A 14063-nucleotide genomic window follows, 5' to 3' on the forward strand; every position below is an offset into this window, starting at 1 on the left:
CCCCAAGATACTTGAACTCCACCACCTGGGGCAAGGCAGCAAACCGCCCAAGTGGATGCTGAAGGTCCATGTTCAATGATGCCAACAAAACAACATTGTCTGCGAATAACAGATATGAAATCCTGTGGTTGCCGAACCGGACACCCTCCACCCTAAGGTTGATGATTTCAATAGGATGAGTATTTGCGTACAGTATATTAAACCAATAACAAGAGCTGAAAAATACAGTAGAGCAAAGGTAGAAACAGAATAAACGGTGTTTTATAGTTTTCTGGGAGTCTAACAGTATTTTGATATACAAACTGAATAATCAAATGTAAAATAACATGATAGTCTTCATTATATATTCATAAATACAATTCATCTTTCATAAAAGTTACAAATATTATGATTTATGAAGCCCAAATGCTTCAAACTGGCTTAAAATGATTATGTGGGCCTTAATAACACAAGCAAATGATACAATTTTTGGTAACATTGTGGATTCACTGCAAAGTGTAACCATAAAGCATGTGTTTTTTTCAACTGTGGCTACTGGTCAACTGTCAAACCTGACTCCACAATTGAGATCCTGCAATGTGACTATTGTGAATGCACTCATTGCGATATCGATGCTGAAACGAGTTTTTGAAAGTTTTTGAAAATTATATTATAGTTTTATGTATGATATTATGTATTATAGTAGCCACATAATAGTTTAAGTGAAGATTACAAAAACTGTGACATCATGCACATTTCTAGCAGTCAAAGTCATTTTACAGACCTGCATCATTTTGACAATGCAATTTTTGTACATTGCTGTCATGCCTTGTCACTGTATTCTTTATTAAATACATACTGTTTGGTAAGATTCTAGTAAGGCGGTTTCCAAAAAAATATTAAAAGCCAAACTTCTGAATGGTAGAGCCAATAAAATACTAAAATATTGTATATTTATAATCACACTGTAAAAATTCTGTAAATTACCAGCTTTCAGTATTTTTTGATTCCTGTTTTTTTTTTTTTTCATTATTTGAGCTTTTGAATTGGATTACAGGCTCAATTAATTAGATCAATGCGTTACACTACAGATTTCACATGCACAATGTTGTAGGTTCATCACCGGAACACAGGAGGTAATGTGGTCAGACATGAAGAAGAATCTCAGTATTATTTGATTGTTTTATTTTACATATTTTTCCCCAAATTGAAGTCAACAGCCTATAAAAAACAATTGAAGGAAAATTATGAAACTTGGCAAACTTAAAGTGGTCATCAAAATTAGTCATCTGACCCAATTTAGGGTCTCTAGAACTAACTCTATAGTACCACCAGCATAAAGTTCAACTTTTAATGTTTAAAAGCTTGAAAGTGACTTTTACTGACATTTTGAATAGTTTGAATTTATATATTGCCTTTCTGGGTGTAACTAAAAAAAACTGGTAGTAAACTGCTAGTAACTTTACTGTTATTTTACAGACTTAATTATATATTTATTACAGTATTTCTTATACAACATATTGTTCCAAACTACTAAAATGTCAATAAAAGTCACTGTTAAATTCCACACTTTCACATTTACATCAAAAGTCGACAGAGCAGAGATTAGGGTCTATAATGTTATTCTGATATAATCAATCCATAAAAAAAAGTATCCAAAAATAAACAGTAAAAATATTTAAATCATACGGAACCTGTTAATAAACAAATATGTTTAAGTATATGCTCCACTCAACCCTTTCCATTTTTATTTAGTAAATTTCACTTCCTTAAACACAAACACGTAAATAGTGCACTTATATTTGACATGTAGTGAATTTTGTAGTTATAGCATATTTCACAATTCAACAGACTGCAATATATAATAACATAACGATAAGATAGAACATAATGATAGAACTAGGGCTGCACAATATTGGAAGAATCTTGACACGTTATTTTGCTATATATGTTGCAATAGAAATACAATTTCACCAGATGACTTAATATCTCTATTTGAAAAGAATTTTTAATGATAGACCAATTGGGATGATTCTGCAGTGGGAGTGCATCTCCATAAAATCCAATAAACAATCTATAAAATTTTTGGGGTTATCAATTTTCGTTGTGGTCTGTGCTACTTTCAGCTTGTTTCAGTATTTGTGTGTGTTGTGAGTATTTTCATGTGTCTGTTTAGTCAGAGATTGATGAACTAATGTTTACTATTTGCATCTCCCTAAAATCTAATAAACAATCTGAAAACTTTCAGGGTCCCCCGATGCGTTTTTGTTGTGGTCTGTGCTGTTTGCAGTTCATTTCTGTATTTGCATAGGTTGTGAGTATTTTCATGCGTAACAATCTATAAATAAAATCAAGAAGAACATACAATTGAAATGAAGCTTTTTATCATTTACCTAGTCTAATAGTTTTCGAGTACAGTAACTGAATGATGCAAATGATTCAATAAGACGAATCGTAGTTAAGGTCACAAACGGCACAAGTTCTTAAACCTGACTGTTTTAAAATCATTTTACAATTACAGGCATCAAAAACATGCAAACGATAAATTTTAATACAAACTCAGCATTAAATATCCTGCGATGTGACCATTGTGAATGATCACATTGCAATATCGATGTTAAAACGATATATTGTGCAGCCCTATAGAATTGTTCCAAACGAACAAAAAACAGTGTTTTCAGCAAGCTAAATAAGAGAACTGTTTGATTTGGGTACACAGTTCAATTCATTTCAATTCAATAATCAATATCAGACCTGATTGTTCCAGTTAATTCCAGATATATCTTATTATTTACCCAGGCATATTTAAATAGGACTATTGAAAGTCAGAGGTTGCGAGTATGTCCCTAAACTGGCCGATACCAATCTCAGAAGCATGATAGTATTACAGGATGGAGCAGTGCCCAGTTGTTGAAACAGCTGAATAATTAATGATCATTTTTTCCCGACAAAGTCAATTCAGAAACGTCCTCACATTGGCTGCACATGCAGCGGACTCTACACACATAGTGCACACGTATCACAGAAACTCTATCATCTTGAATTTCATGCTGTCAGAATGTTTTCACAAGCGCATGATCCAGGCCGCTTGGAGAACCATCTTCCTGCGTAATCTGTATGATTGAAGGTGACTATCGCAATCAGAAGTGACAGGATGAGTGGCTTTCGTCTTAAAAGGGAACATGAAACTTCCTGGGTGTGAAGAATGAAAGAGATTAAGCGAATAAAGGAGGAATTGTGACTTTAATCCACAATAAACCCCTCCACTCGGGTCAAACCGAGGCCTGGGATGAATGTTCTTCAGGGCGAAGACAAGAAAATCTACTTCAAAAACATTCGGAGAAGGAAAACTGTAAGCTAATATGACTGGATTTCATCAAATGATGTACACGCACCAATGTTAGAGTTGTTCATTCATCAAAACGTAAGTGAAATCAAACCTCCAGGGCCAGAAATAAACAGATTTTGTTCTGCTGACATGATCTAACATCTTCCTTTTTGTTCTGTCCGATGCATTTTAGTGTCTGGACCGAAATCAACCAGCGGAGAGTAAGAAAAAAAAAAGCTACTGTTTAGGCTGAGCTGAGCAAACTCGTGCAGCGAGAAGCCAAACTTCCTGCGAGAGAAAGAAATTTGTTTCTCTATAGGAGGCCAGGAAAAAGAAACAACACATACAAACACACACACACACACACACACACACGCACAAAGAGAGATTTGCTCACACTCTCGTCTTTCCACAGCAACCTCCTGAAAGAGATCCATGAATTCTGCTTCAACACCACGGTTTCGTTCGCCAACGGCTTTCTCACTCTCACACAAGCATATCTCTTCGCACACTGGCGATTCCTCAGACCGTAGACATAAAAATGGAATCAATACCAAACCACTCGAATACTAGGAAGCCACAGAACTATCAAAATAGCCCGACCAAGGCTTGACACAAAGCCAATATAAAGTGATCAAACTGGGTAATTAGTCATATCCTTACCCTTGACGCAGTAGGCTTTTGTTCAATACTTACTTTCTTTGCTCAATCAATACTTTACATCTTTGTATGCTTTCAGGGCCTTTAAAATCCATCAGGAGCATGTCGGGATTACATTTACTGTTAAGGAAAACAAGCAGACCCAGTAGACAAACAAACGGGATGAAACACCTGTTGGAAACGGTGTGGTATTTAAAGCAGTAAACAGAGCTAAGCCTGAAGTCCTGCTCTGGGTTAGAATGAAATATGCTTGAGTAAAAGACTAAAAGGAGAATTCACCAAAAGAATAATAATTCTGCTATAGTTTAATAACATTCATGATGATCCAAATCCGCATGACTGACTTTCTTTAGCAAAATTGCGATATATTTTTTTGTTACAATGAAAATGAACGATGTTCACTGTTGTTTAGCAGCATGTTAACTTTCAATTTACAGATTAAACTGTTTCCTAGGGATGTCAAAATTAATTGTTTCTTCGATGCACCACGATGCAGACGTGAACAATTCAATATTGGTTCAGTAATAATCATAACCCGTTATTATGTACTGATGCCATTCATCACATTAACGTTATAAAGCGGTAAGTTACTATGGCAAGGGTGGAAACCGCGAGTAATTAAAACACTCCAACTACTTAAAAAGCACAGAACTGTGCACAATTCCCTGCTTGTGAGTTTGCTGGACAGTCTTTCACTGACAGAAGAGTTCATAGCTCGGAAAAAATAAAAGCTGTAACTTCTCTCTCACTCGCTGTGGCTGCTTTGACCTGCTGGCGTGTTTGTGAGGAAACGTTTTATCTCCTCTCTCGGCTGTTACAACAATAACGTTACTTGCGGATCCAGACACAAGCATGTCCGCAGAGCGAGTTTTCCTCACCGCATCGCTGTCTATAATGGATCAGCTGTGATCGCCGCAGTCGTTTAACATCAGTGTCTATGTCACTGTTTGCTGAACAGCACCAGAGCCACGCCGACTGTTGAGCCAATAGCCACCTTTTATGTTGTGCGTGAGCAATCATAGGCATATAAGGGAGCTTTCACACCTGCCTTATTTAGTTCGGTTGAATCGCACTAGTGCTCATTTTCCCTCTTGGTCTGGTTCGTTCGGGCAGGTGTGAATGTAGCAATAGTACTCGAGTGCGGACCAAAAGCGGACCAAAAAAGCATACAGAGAGCTCCTTAAAGAGAGGGTCTCGGTACGCTTTCAAACAAACTCTGATATGATCCGAACTAAAACACCCAACCGCAAAAAGTACTGCACCTTTTTTGACTAATCCAGCTGCTTTTTGGCTGATGCGCTGTGCATTATGGAATGTGGGGAAGAAATATTTGTTGACATCGCTTTGCCAACAGAGAGAGAGAAAGGGGGAAAAACATTACCTGATGGATCGTTGATAACGTAATATTTCCGGAAGATGACCATGTCTAAGTTTAGCTAAATTAATTCACGCCTCCTCCTGAAGTGACAATGCGTCTACGCCGCTTGCAGTGCATTAAAACATTGTTTTCCAGCCACAGCCGCACTTCATTCTCGAAATGTAAAGTTTGTTTAAAGTCATGTATACAAGCTATATAGTTTACTATGAGCAGGGATAGAATCAGCCAGCGCAGTCGTAGCTCCAAAAAGTGACATTTTGTGTCTGCCAGTTTGTTTACTTGCAGAAGTTCCATTGGCATTTTCCTGCACATGAAATCTGAATTCTAGGGTCAATCGTCAATAATAATGACATAATAATCGTAACCGGACCGAACAGTGAGATAGTTGTAGGTTAACACCTCTACTGTTTTCTATTTGTCAAAATATATATATATATATATTTTTTTTTAAAGTACAATTTAAAGGTTTGTAACCTTGTGAGAGTGGCTAAATAAAGTAAATGCATTTGGTTTTGTGATGGCAAATTTTATTCAAACTAACAAACAACAAATTTAAAATATAATTTTCTTTTTAACATTTAATTGATGGAAATTCAAAAAAGTTAAACAATTGTATCAATGGCTGCTTCTGAAAGCTTTAAAATTCTGCCTTCAGAATCTAAAATCTCCTTGAGGTACCTTCCCCTGACTGATATCCCTTAATTCAGTGCATTCCATTTCTGACAGTTGAGCTAACAAAAACAAACATGCAAGCACTGCTCGGGTAGCATTTTGTCCACATTTTCCATTTTTGAGGCCATTTTCTGCAAGAAGTTAGTATTGTAGTGAGCAAATATCTCCTTAGAAATAAGCAAAGGTCTCTGGTTGGACATGATTAAATCATTATGACCTCTAGAGTCAACAAACTTAAGAAAAAGTATTAAAAATCAACCAGAAAAACGCGTAGTTACAAATCAAGAAAAAAACATTTTCATTTAACTCAATTTTTTCTTTACCATTATTTTAAGTAAAAAAGTGACATTTATGGTGTACTCGCACTAGACACAGTTGCCCTGAACCGTGCCACGGCGGGATTGTCCCCCCTCAGCCTGCACTCTCACTGCATCTTTACTTTCCGAGCCCGAGCACGTTTGTCACAGATGATGCAACTGTTCAGTTAGAAAGAGAAGCTCTCTTGCTCAGTACAATGAAGATTGCTTTAGTTATATTGTTTTGTATTTTTAAGTCATTTGGGATGCAGTGACACACAGTCAAATATTTTGCTGATCAGATCCACTACTTTTGATGCAATTACAATTTCGGGAGGTTTGCTGAAGGTGCAGTTGAAGTGCAGTGAGGAGTTTGCATGATTAATAAACTAATGATAGTTCACGTTCATTGAAAAGTAAGAATGAATAATAATTCCATCTGAAACAGGCCTTTAAAAGTGACCTCGCTTTTTCAGTTTTGCGCTCAAACGCACTTGGCACTCACACTAAAAGCATACTGCGCCAAAGCCCAACCGAACCACACACCAACCGGGCCAGGGCTGGCCAACTGAACCGTGCCTGGGTGCGATTCGGAACACTCAAAATTGTCAAACCACCCATGCATAGCCTAGTTCAGATAGTTCAGATAGCCTAGTGGGAGTACACCTTTATACTCATGTCTTCATAACCTACTTAATCAAAACAAGCAAAATTTGCTAAAAACAGTTGTTGCAATTGGCCTGAAAAGGCACACAAACTCTGGTAACATCTAATCATGAAGGACTGATTGATGATACATAAAAAAAATTATTACAATTAACAACAACAGACACAGAGGAGGCCACATCCCCCGCCAGAACTCAGAACAGTGGTCATTCAATGTGAGTTTCTCAATGACACCAACATTCAGTTTCATTCATAATTACTGTTGCTTATTAAATAAAGACACCCAATGACTGTAAATACTACCTGCAACTGCACTCAATGCTGTTAAACCATACAGTAGCCAGCATAGTCTGTTATCTAAAATCCATCCATTCAGCTTATAGAGTTTTGCTTATCTTTTACATAATCCTATAAGACGCTCAGTCAGATAAACTGCAGTTATTCTCCAGACAAATGAAGGCTATTGCTTTTGAATAATCCAGACTAAACATAAATCATTAGGTTTCATAAAATGTAAAAAACACAAACGGCCATCTGCAATCCTTGAATGACAGGTGAAAGTCTTGCAGGGTGACACCGACCTGCTGCTTAAGCCTCATTCAAATAAAGCTGCAGATAATCCAGCACATTTCACACCACTTGTAAACATCTTCCAAGTCAACCACTCTAAAGGCAACAGCACTACCGATCAACCGGCCAGCTGTCATGAAAAACTCATCTTTCAGAAGTGCTTGTTGCTTAGTTTCAGTCACAATCACAAACTTAGGCAGTGATATAACAAGGCCTTCTTCAAATATTTCTCACGTCTTGCACAATTTTTGCAACAACTCATGGGAGTGACACTGCAGCAAAACCACACAATGTCATTTGGATGAGCTCGCTCTGAGGTGCAAGAAACTGGGAATAAATTCAATATGTTGACGTGAAATGATGCAAAAGAAGAAGCGAATGAATGTGCAGGGAATAGCTGTCGATGAGTGTTTCATATAACCACATAATGTTTACAGAGATTGACAAATCAGTCTTTTGATGCTGCTGTCATGTTTCCTAAATTGAAAGTTTGTCATTTAGTCATCATTTGTTCAAAATGAATGAAAGCCTGAAACAAACTTTCACTTCTGTTGTTGTTTAGGGGGGAAAAGGGGAATGATGAACAAGACTATCTTCCATCCAAACATTATGCTTTCTTTTTCAAGAATGAAAATAGTTTAAGAAAAAAAATTATGGCCTATAATGATGAAAGAACTTTCATTTTAGGATTGGGTGTCCCTTTAAGTGGGGTTAAAGTTCAGGATGGTTTGGTAACAAAAAAAATCCTGCACTAAAACTGTGTACAAACAAAATGTGGATGTACTAGCCAGCTAACACTTTTGGTTCCCACAACATTCATAGAATGTTATTCTTTGGCTAGCCAATAAAGTTTTCTTGACATAATAAAACTTTTCCTCTAGGAGAACATTTCCAAAACATTCTCTTCAAGGTTTTCTTTAGGTTATTACAAAAAAACACCCGCGCTGCATTGCTTTGGGAAAATTTGTAATTGGCTACCAATAAATATAGGAGCCGGAGGTAGAGAGAAAGTTCCCAGAATATTAATATTTGGTTTAGGAGTTGTCACAATACTCAAATTAGATACCAATCAGTACTGAAGTTTCCATTTCCCGTGAACATTTAAACCATGTGGAGCATGTTCTTAAACAGCTCTGATTTGCCATTGTGTTCACATGATCAACAGAAATGACTGTGATTGGCTGAGAAGGTCATCAGTTTACCGAACTCGCCGCTGTTTATTGCATGTGACCACAGATAAAGGGACACTGGAGTATTTTAAAGCTGCGATTCATTAGCGGATCACTCGTATGTCAGCTAATAGACAAATCAGCTGATCGACGTGACTTTGATTGACTTGGCCAATCACAGTCATTTCTGTTGATCACATGAACACAATGGCAAATAAGAACGTGTTCCACAGTGCTCAAACGTTAGCGGGATATGGACGTTTTTAAAATTTCAGTACCAATTGGTATCCAATTCCAGTATCAAGACAACCCTATTTGGTTTCCCATTAAAAAACAAATTGGAATGTTCTGTGCTTGCTTTAGCCTTTACACTCGCCTTTTTGTAACTGCCATGCGATCGAATGCATCATCTTAACTAAAATAAACTATTTCTGTAATTTTCTCCTGTGGCCTCTGGATAAAGTGTCCAATAAAAGTGCATTTCTGAATCTCGTAGGAAGTAGGTCATAAGTACTATAGGCCTATCAGTTTATGAATATGATGCAATCAGACATACTCAGTTCACGTTTCCTATAGGTATGGGTGTGTATTTAGTATTGAAGTAGGAATTTAGTCATTCTCAGCGTTATTCGGTTTTGACCATTAGTGATTTAGATCTTCAAACTGACAACCCACTGGCCTGGATGCATGAATTACGTTTACCAAGTTTAGTCCCTTCACAGTAAATAGCAGTTTGTTTAACTTTAGTTTTATTTCTTTTGGTCTATGTTTTCCTCTGTTTCACACCACAGACATTGATATAATTATCGGATTCACCACACCATTTTGTACATAATTAATGAATCAAACTGATTTGGTTTAATGTGCATTTACAGTAGCCTAAAAACGGCATGACAGGTTTGGTCATGTGATGTCAACATGGCGGTGCCCATGAGGGACCTGCTCCATGTAGAATAAAACAGCATTTACTAAAAGACTGATAGCTCTTTAGCATTTATATCACACGAATGTGCATCATTTGAAATATATTCCTCCACATTGCTAATCATTTAACTGAGTGGCAAAATTTTTAATTAGCAAAAAAATGACTGAGTGCACCTTTAAGTGATCAGTGTCCCAGCTTGTCCAGTTCAGAGAAGTACAATTTATGACTGCATATCTACAGCATTTAAACTCCAATATACCTTACACTGGTGTTATTCTAAGGAATCAGCCCTTTAAATGTGGACAGCACTGTCCAAAAGACGGGCTCTGTTTATAGAAAACACATTTTTACCTTGTAAACATCCCCGTAGGTCCCGCTGCCTATCCTCTGGATAAGCTCGAAATCCTCTTGCGGATTTCGCCTAGACAGATCGAAACTAGAGTTCATCGTGGGGACTCCTACCTCTGACAGTCAGTGTTAGATTTGCTGGGGTCCCTGACGCGAACGAAATGAGAAAAGAGCAAAAAAACAAACATACGGCGTCAGAAGGGAATCTCAGTCTCAGTACTTGTCTGTAACTTTAACATGGCTTCCCGTGAGTTCCACTGCGCATGCGCAGAGCTCGTAGAGTGGAGAATGTTTGGAATGGGAGGATGAAGAAGGAGCAGGAGGAGGAGGATGGGTGGGTCAGATGACCACGCATATAAAACAGCAGATAACCTGTGTTTAGCCAATTTTATATACTAACCTTGTCTGAAATGTTCTCAAAAGTGTGTTAGTTTTCTTATACTAAAGCTTGACTATATGTTGACAGTGACATGGTTTGATATTTTGTTTGTTATGGATAGTTTTTTTTAGCTTTAAAGGGATAGTTCACCCACAAATGAAGATTCTGACATCATTATTTTCACTTCTTACAAACCAGTTTGAGTTTCTGTCTTCTGCTGAACACAAAGGAAGTTATTCTGAAGAACGTTGGAGCCACTGACTTCCATAGCATGTTTTGTTCCTACTATTGATGTCTTTGGCTGCTTCCAATAATAATAATAATAATAATAATAATAATAACAATAATAATAATAATGATGATCATCATGATAATAATGATGATGATGATGATAGTAATAATATTAAAAACTAAATATTTAATGTAAAATATTTTACTAAATAAGGTGAGTTAAATATGTAAGATTAAAATGGGAATGCAAAATTTGACTGCTAAAGATGGCATTATTATTTAATGCTTGAAAGAGTATTTTATGAAATCCTAATTTGCATAAATAAATAAAAAATGTAACTTAAATATTAATCTGTTTTGGATATTACATAAATGCCGTTGCTGCTGAAAAAAAATATTTTGTAATGGTTTTAATAGCTATAATGAGAATTGCATTAATTTAAATGTGAAAATGCATGTTCCCTATATGGACAACTGTTAGAAAATAATTAGGTGACATGTAAAATAACAAATCCCAAATTTGTCCCAGAATACAATAGAAACCATTGGCATTTATTGGTTTTAATGGAAATAGTTGGTGGTTTGTAATGCTTTTACTTAACGATTAAAATTTCTGAGGATATATATATATATATATATATATATATATATATATATATATATATATATATATATATATATATATATATATATATATATATATATAGAATATATATATAGAATATATATATAGAATATATATAGAATGTCAGAATCATTAGCCCCAATTTCAATTTTTTGTTTTCTTTTTTAAATATTTCCCAAATGATGTTTAACAGAGCAAGGGAATTTTCACAGTATGCCTGATAATATTTTTTTATTCTAAATAAAGTCTTGTTTGTTTTATTGCGGCTAGAATAAAAGCAGCTTTTAATGGTATTTCAAATAAGGGTATTTTCTTTCGATATAGTCAACAAAACAAACCATCATAATAAAATAACCAGCCTAATTACCCTAACCTGTCTAGTTAACCTAATTACCCTAGTTAAGCCTTTAAATGTCACTGTAAGCTGTATAGAAGTGTCTTGAAAAATATCTAGTCAAATATTATTTACTGTCATCATGGCAAAGATAAAATAAATCAGTTATTAGAAATGAGTTATTAAAACTATTATGTTTAGAAATGTGTTGAAAAATCTTTGCTCCATTAAACAGAAATTGTGGGAAAAAATAAACAGTGGGAATAATAATTCTGACTTTAACTGTGTGTATATATATATATATATATATATATATATGTATATATATATATATATATATATATATATATATATATATATATATATATATATATATATATATATATATATATTAGGCATATTATTATATATATTAGGCAATTAGGAAAGTTATTGTAAAATTATGGTGTGTTCAGTAGACTATCGAAAAATATAGCTTAAAGCGGCTAATAATTTCTGCCATGTTTAGCCGAAAATAAAACAAATAAGATTTCTCCAGAAAAAAATATTATCAGACATACTGTGAAAATTTCCTTGCTTTGTTAAACATCATTTGGGAAATATTTAAGAAAGAAAGAAAAATTCAGAGTGGGGGCTAATAATTCTGACTTTAACTGTATACCTTTTTTTCTTTTTAATAATAATAATAATAATAATAATAATAATAATGCATTTTATTTAAAAGCGGCTTTCATGACACTCAAGGTCACCGTACAGGACAGCTAGAACAATCAGAAACAATAAAAAAAACTACAGAATACAATACAAACTTTAAAAATGTAGTTGGGTTAAAGAGAATAAGTTATTCTAAACAGATGTGTTTTGAGTTTGAATTTAAATTGTGAAAGAGTCTAAATCATAAAGATTAGGAGGAATTGAATTCCAAAGCTTTATTTATTTATTTATTTATTCATTTATTTATTTTGCATGATTACTTCAGTCACACGATCCTTTGAAAATCTTTATATGCTGATTTGCTACTCAAAAAAAAAAATTTTTTTTTCTTGTATTTAAATTTAAATAAACAAATAACATGAAGCAGTATTTCATGTAACATTAAAAAAGCAGAAGTTTAGCTTTAACACTGATTAACTTTTCTGCAAGAAGTTGAACTCATAAGATGACTTCAAGAAGTTTTGCATAATAAAATAAAACTGAAACCAAGAATTTGGCATAGATAGAATAGATTTATAGGGGATTAATTCATTTATTCATTTTCTTTTCAGCTTAGTCCCTTTATTATTCAGGGGTCGTCACAGCAGAAGGAAATGCCTTTATGTTATTTCGCAGGATGCCCTTCCAGCTGTAACCCAACACTGGGAGACACTCATACACGCTCTAACTCTAACACTATGGCCAATTTAGATTATTCAGTTCACCTTTAGTGCATGTCTTGTGGGGGAAACCAGAGCACCTGGAGGAAACCCACGCGAACACGGGGAGAGCATGCAAACTGCACACAGAAATGCCAACTGACCCAGCTGGGGCTCGAACCAGTGACCTTCTTGCTGTGGGGCAATCATGCTGCCCACTGCACCACCATGACGCAGTAGGGGATAACAGTAACAGATATTATAGACCTGGGCTTAAGGTTTTGTTGAATTGTTTTTTAAGGCTGTTTTCAGGGTAATTGTGGTTCAGTTTTTGTACAGAAATGTTCCCTCACTGTTAGAGCACATGTTGTTGCTGTTTCACATTTTAATATTTTGTAGAGTCAATTATTGTCTTGTCTGTCATTCTAACAGTGCTGCTTTGTGGTTTTTTAAATGAATCCTCTTTGCATTTTTTTTTTTTCATTTTAGGAGTCACATAAGGCAGTTTCAGCTCTGTTTTCTCACATATATTTGTCCAAATATGTGACAAATCACTGACAGTTGACAAATTAACAGTTGTCAGGATTCTCCATGTGGTTTGTGACTTACAAAACAGTCTCATATTTCTTCCTCCATCTTCTTCTCCTTCAGCTCAGACAGGATTGTGATTCAGCGCTATTTATTTCCGAATCACAGAGGAGTGTGTGCCAATAGTGAGCTTCTGAACACATTTGTACTTACACCATGTGGTTGTTATGAAGGTTTTATGAGCCAGGACTATTCAGTCTAATTTATTTCTCAAATGCCAGGCACACATCCAGGATGCAATTTATTGACTGATTATTAAAGCATGCACTGGCACAGATCAAGGTCTCAGCATGACGGCAGTTATCAAGCAACCAACGCACATACAATTGGCCTGTTCAGAGACGTATTATTTCCAGGCTATTCTAGACCTGTTTTCCTATCTATTGTTCAGGGTTTTATGCAATCACCATCATTTTTGCAATTTTCTGCTCCTCTATTTTTGTATGTCTGTTTGTGATAGACAGACAGATATAGATAGATAGATAGATAGATAGATAGATAGATAGATAGATAGATAGATAGATAGATAGATAGATAGATAGATAGATAGATAGATAGATAGA

General features: G+C 35.3%; 1 protein-coding gene and 1 long non-coding RNA gene across 17 annotated transcripts in view; both read right to left on the reverse strand.

Annotated features, from left to right (window-relative positions):
• Window positions 1–10274, reverse strand: part of map4k3a (mitogen-activated protein kinase kinase kinase kinase 3a) — a 143498-nt gene extending 133224 nt beyond the window's left edge. For 15 of the 16 annotated variants that reach the window (XR_015502728.1, XR_015502725.1, XR_015502729.1 and 12 more), the window contains exon 1: window positions 9995–10274. Coding sequence is in view for 9 of the 16 variants with exons in the window: in XM_087273890.1 (XP_087130016.1) it covers window positions 9995–10090 (96 nt within the window). In the remaining 7 variants the exon portion in view is untranslated. The remainder of the gene's footprint in view (window positions 1–9994) is intronic. The other variant, XM_087273892.1, reaches the window with a different exon arrangement.
• The window catches only part of LOC147834847 (uncharacterized), a 337793-nt gene extending 325629 nt beyond the window's left edge, over window positions 1–12164 (reverse strand). Inside the window, exon 1 of the long non-coding RNA XR_015502736.1 lies at window positions 12121–12164. This is a non-coding gene — a long non-coding RNA (uncharacterized LOC147834847). The remainder of the gene's footprint in view (window positions 1–12120) is intronic.
• Between the last annotated feature and the right edge of the window lie 1899 nt (window positions 12165–14063).

The sequence above is a fragment of the Danio rerio genome, chromosome 11 (assembly GCF_052040795.2).
Source record: "Danio rerio strain M-AB ecotype USA chromosome 11, GRCz13ab, whole genome shotgun sequence".
NCBI lineage: Eukaryota > Metazoa > Chordata > Actinopteri > Cypriniformes > Danionidae > Danio > Danio rerio.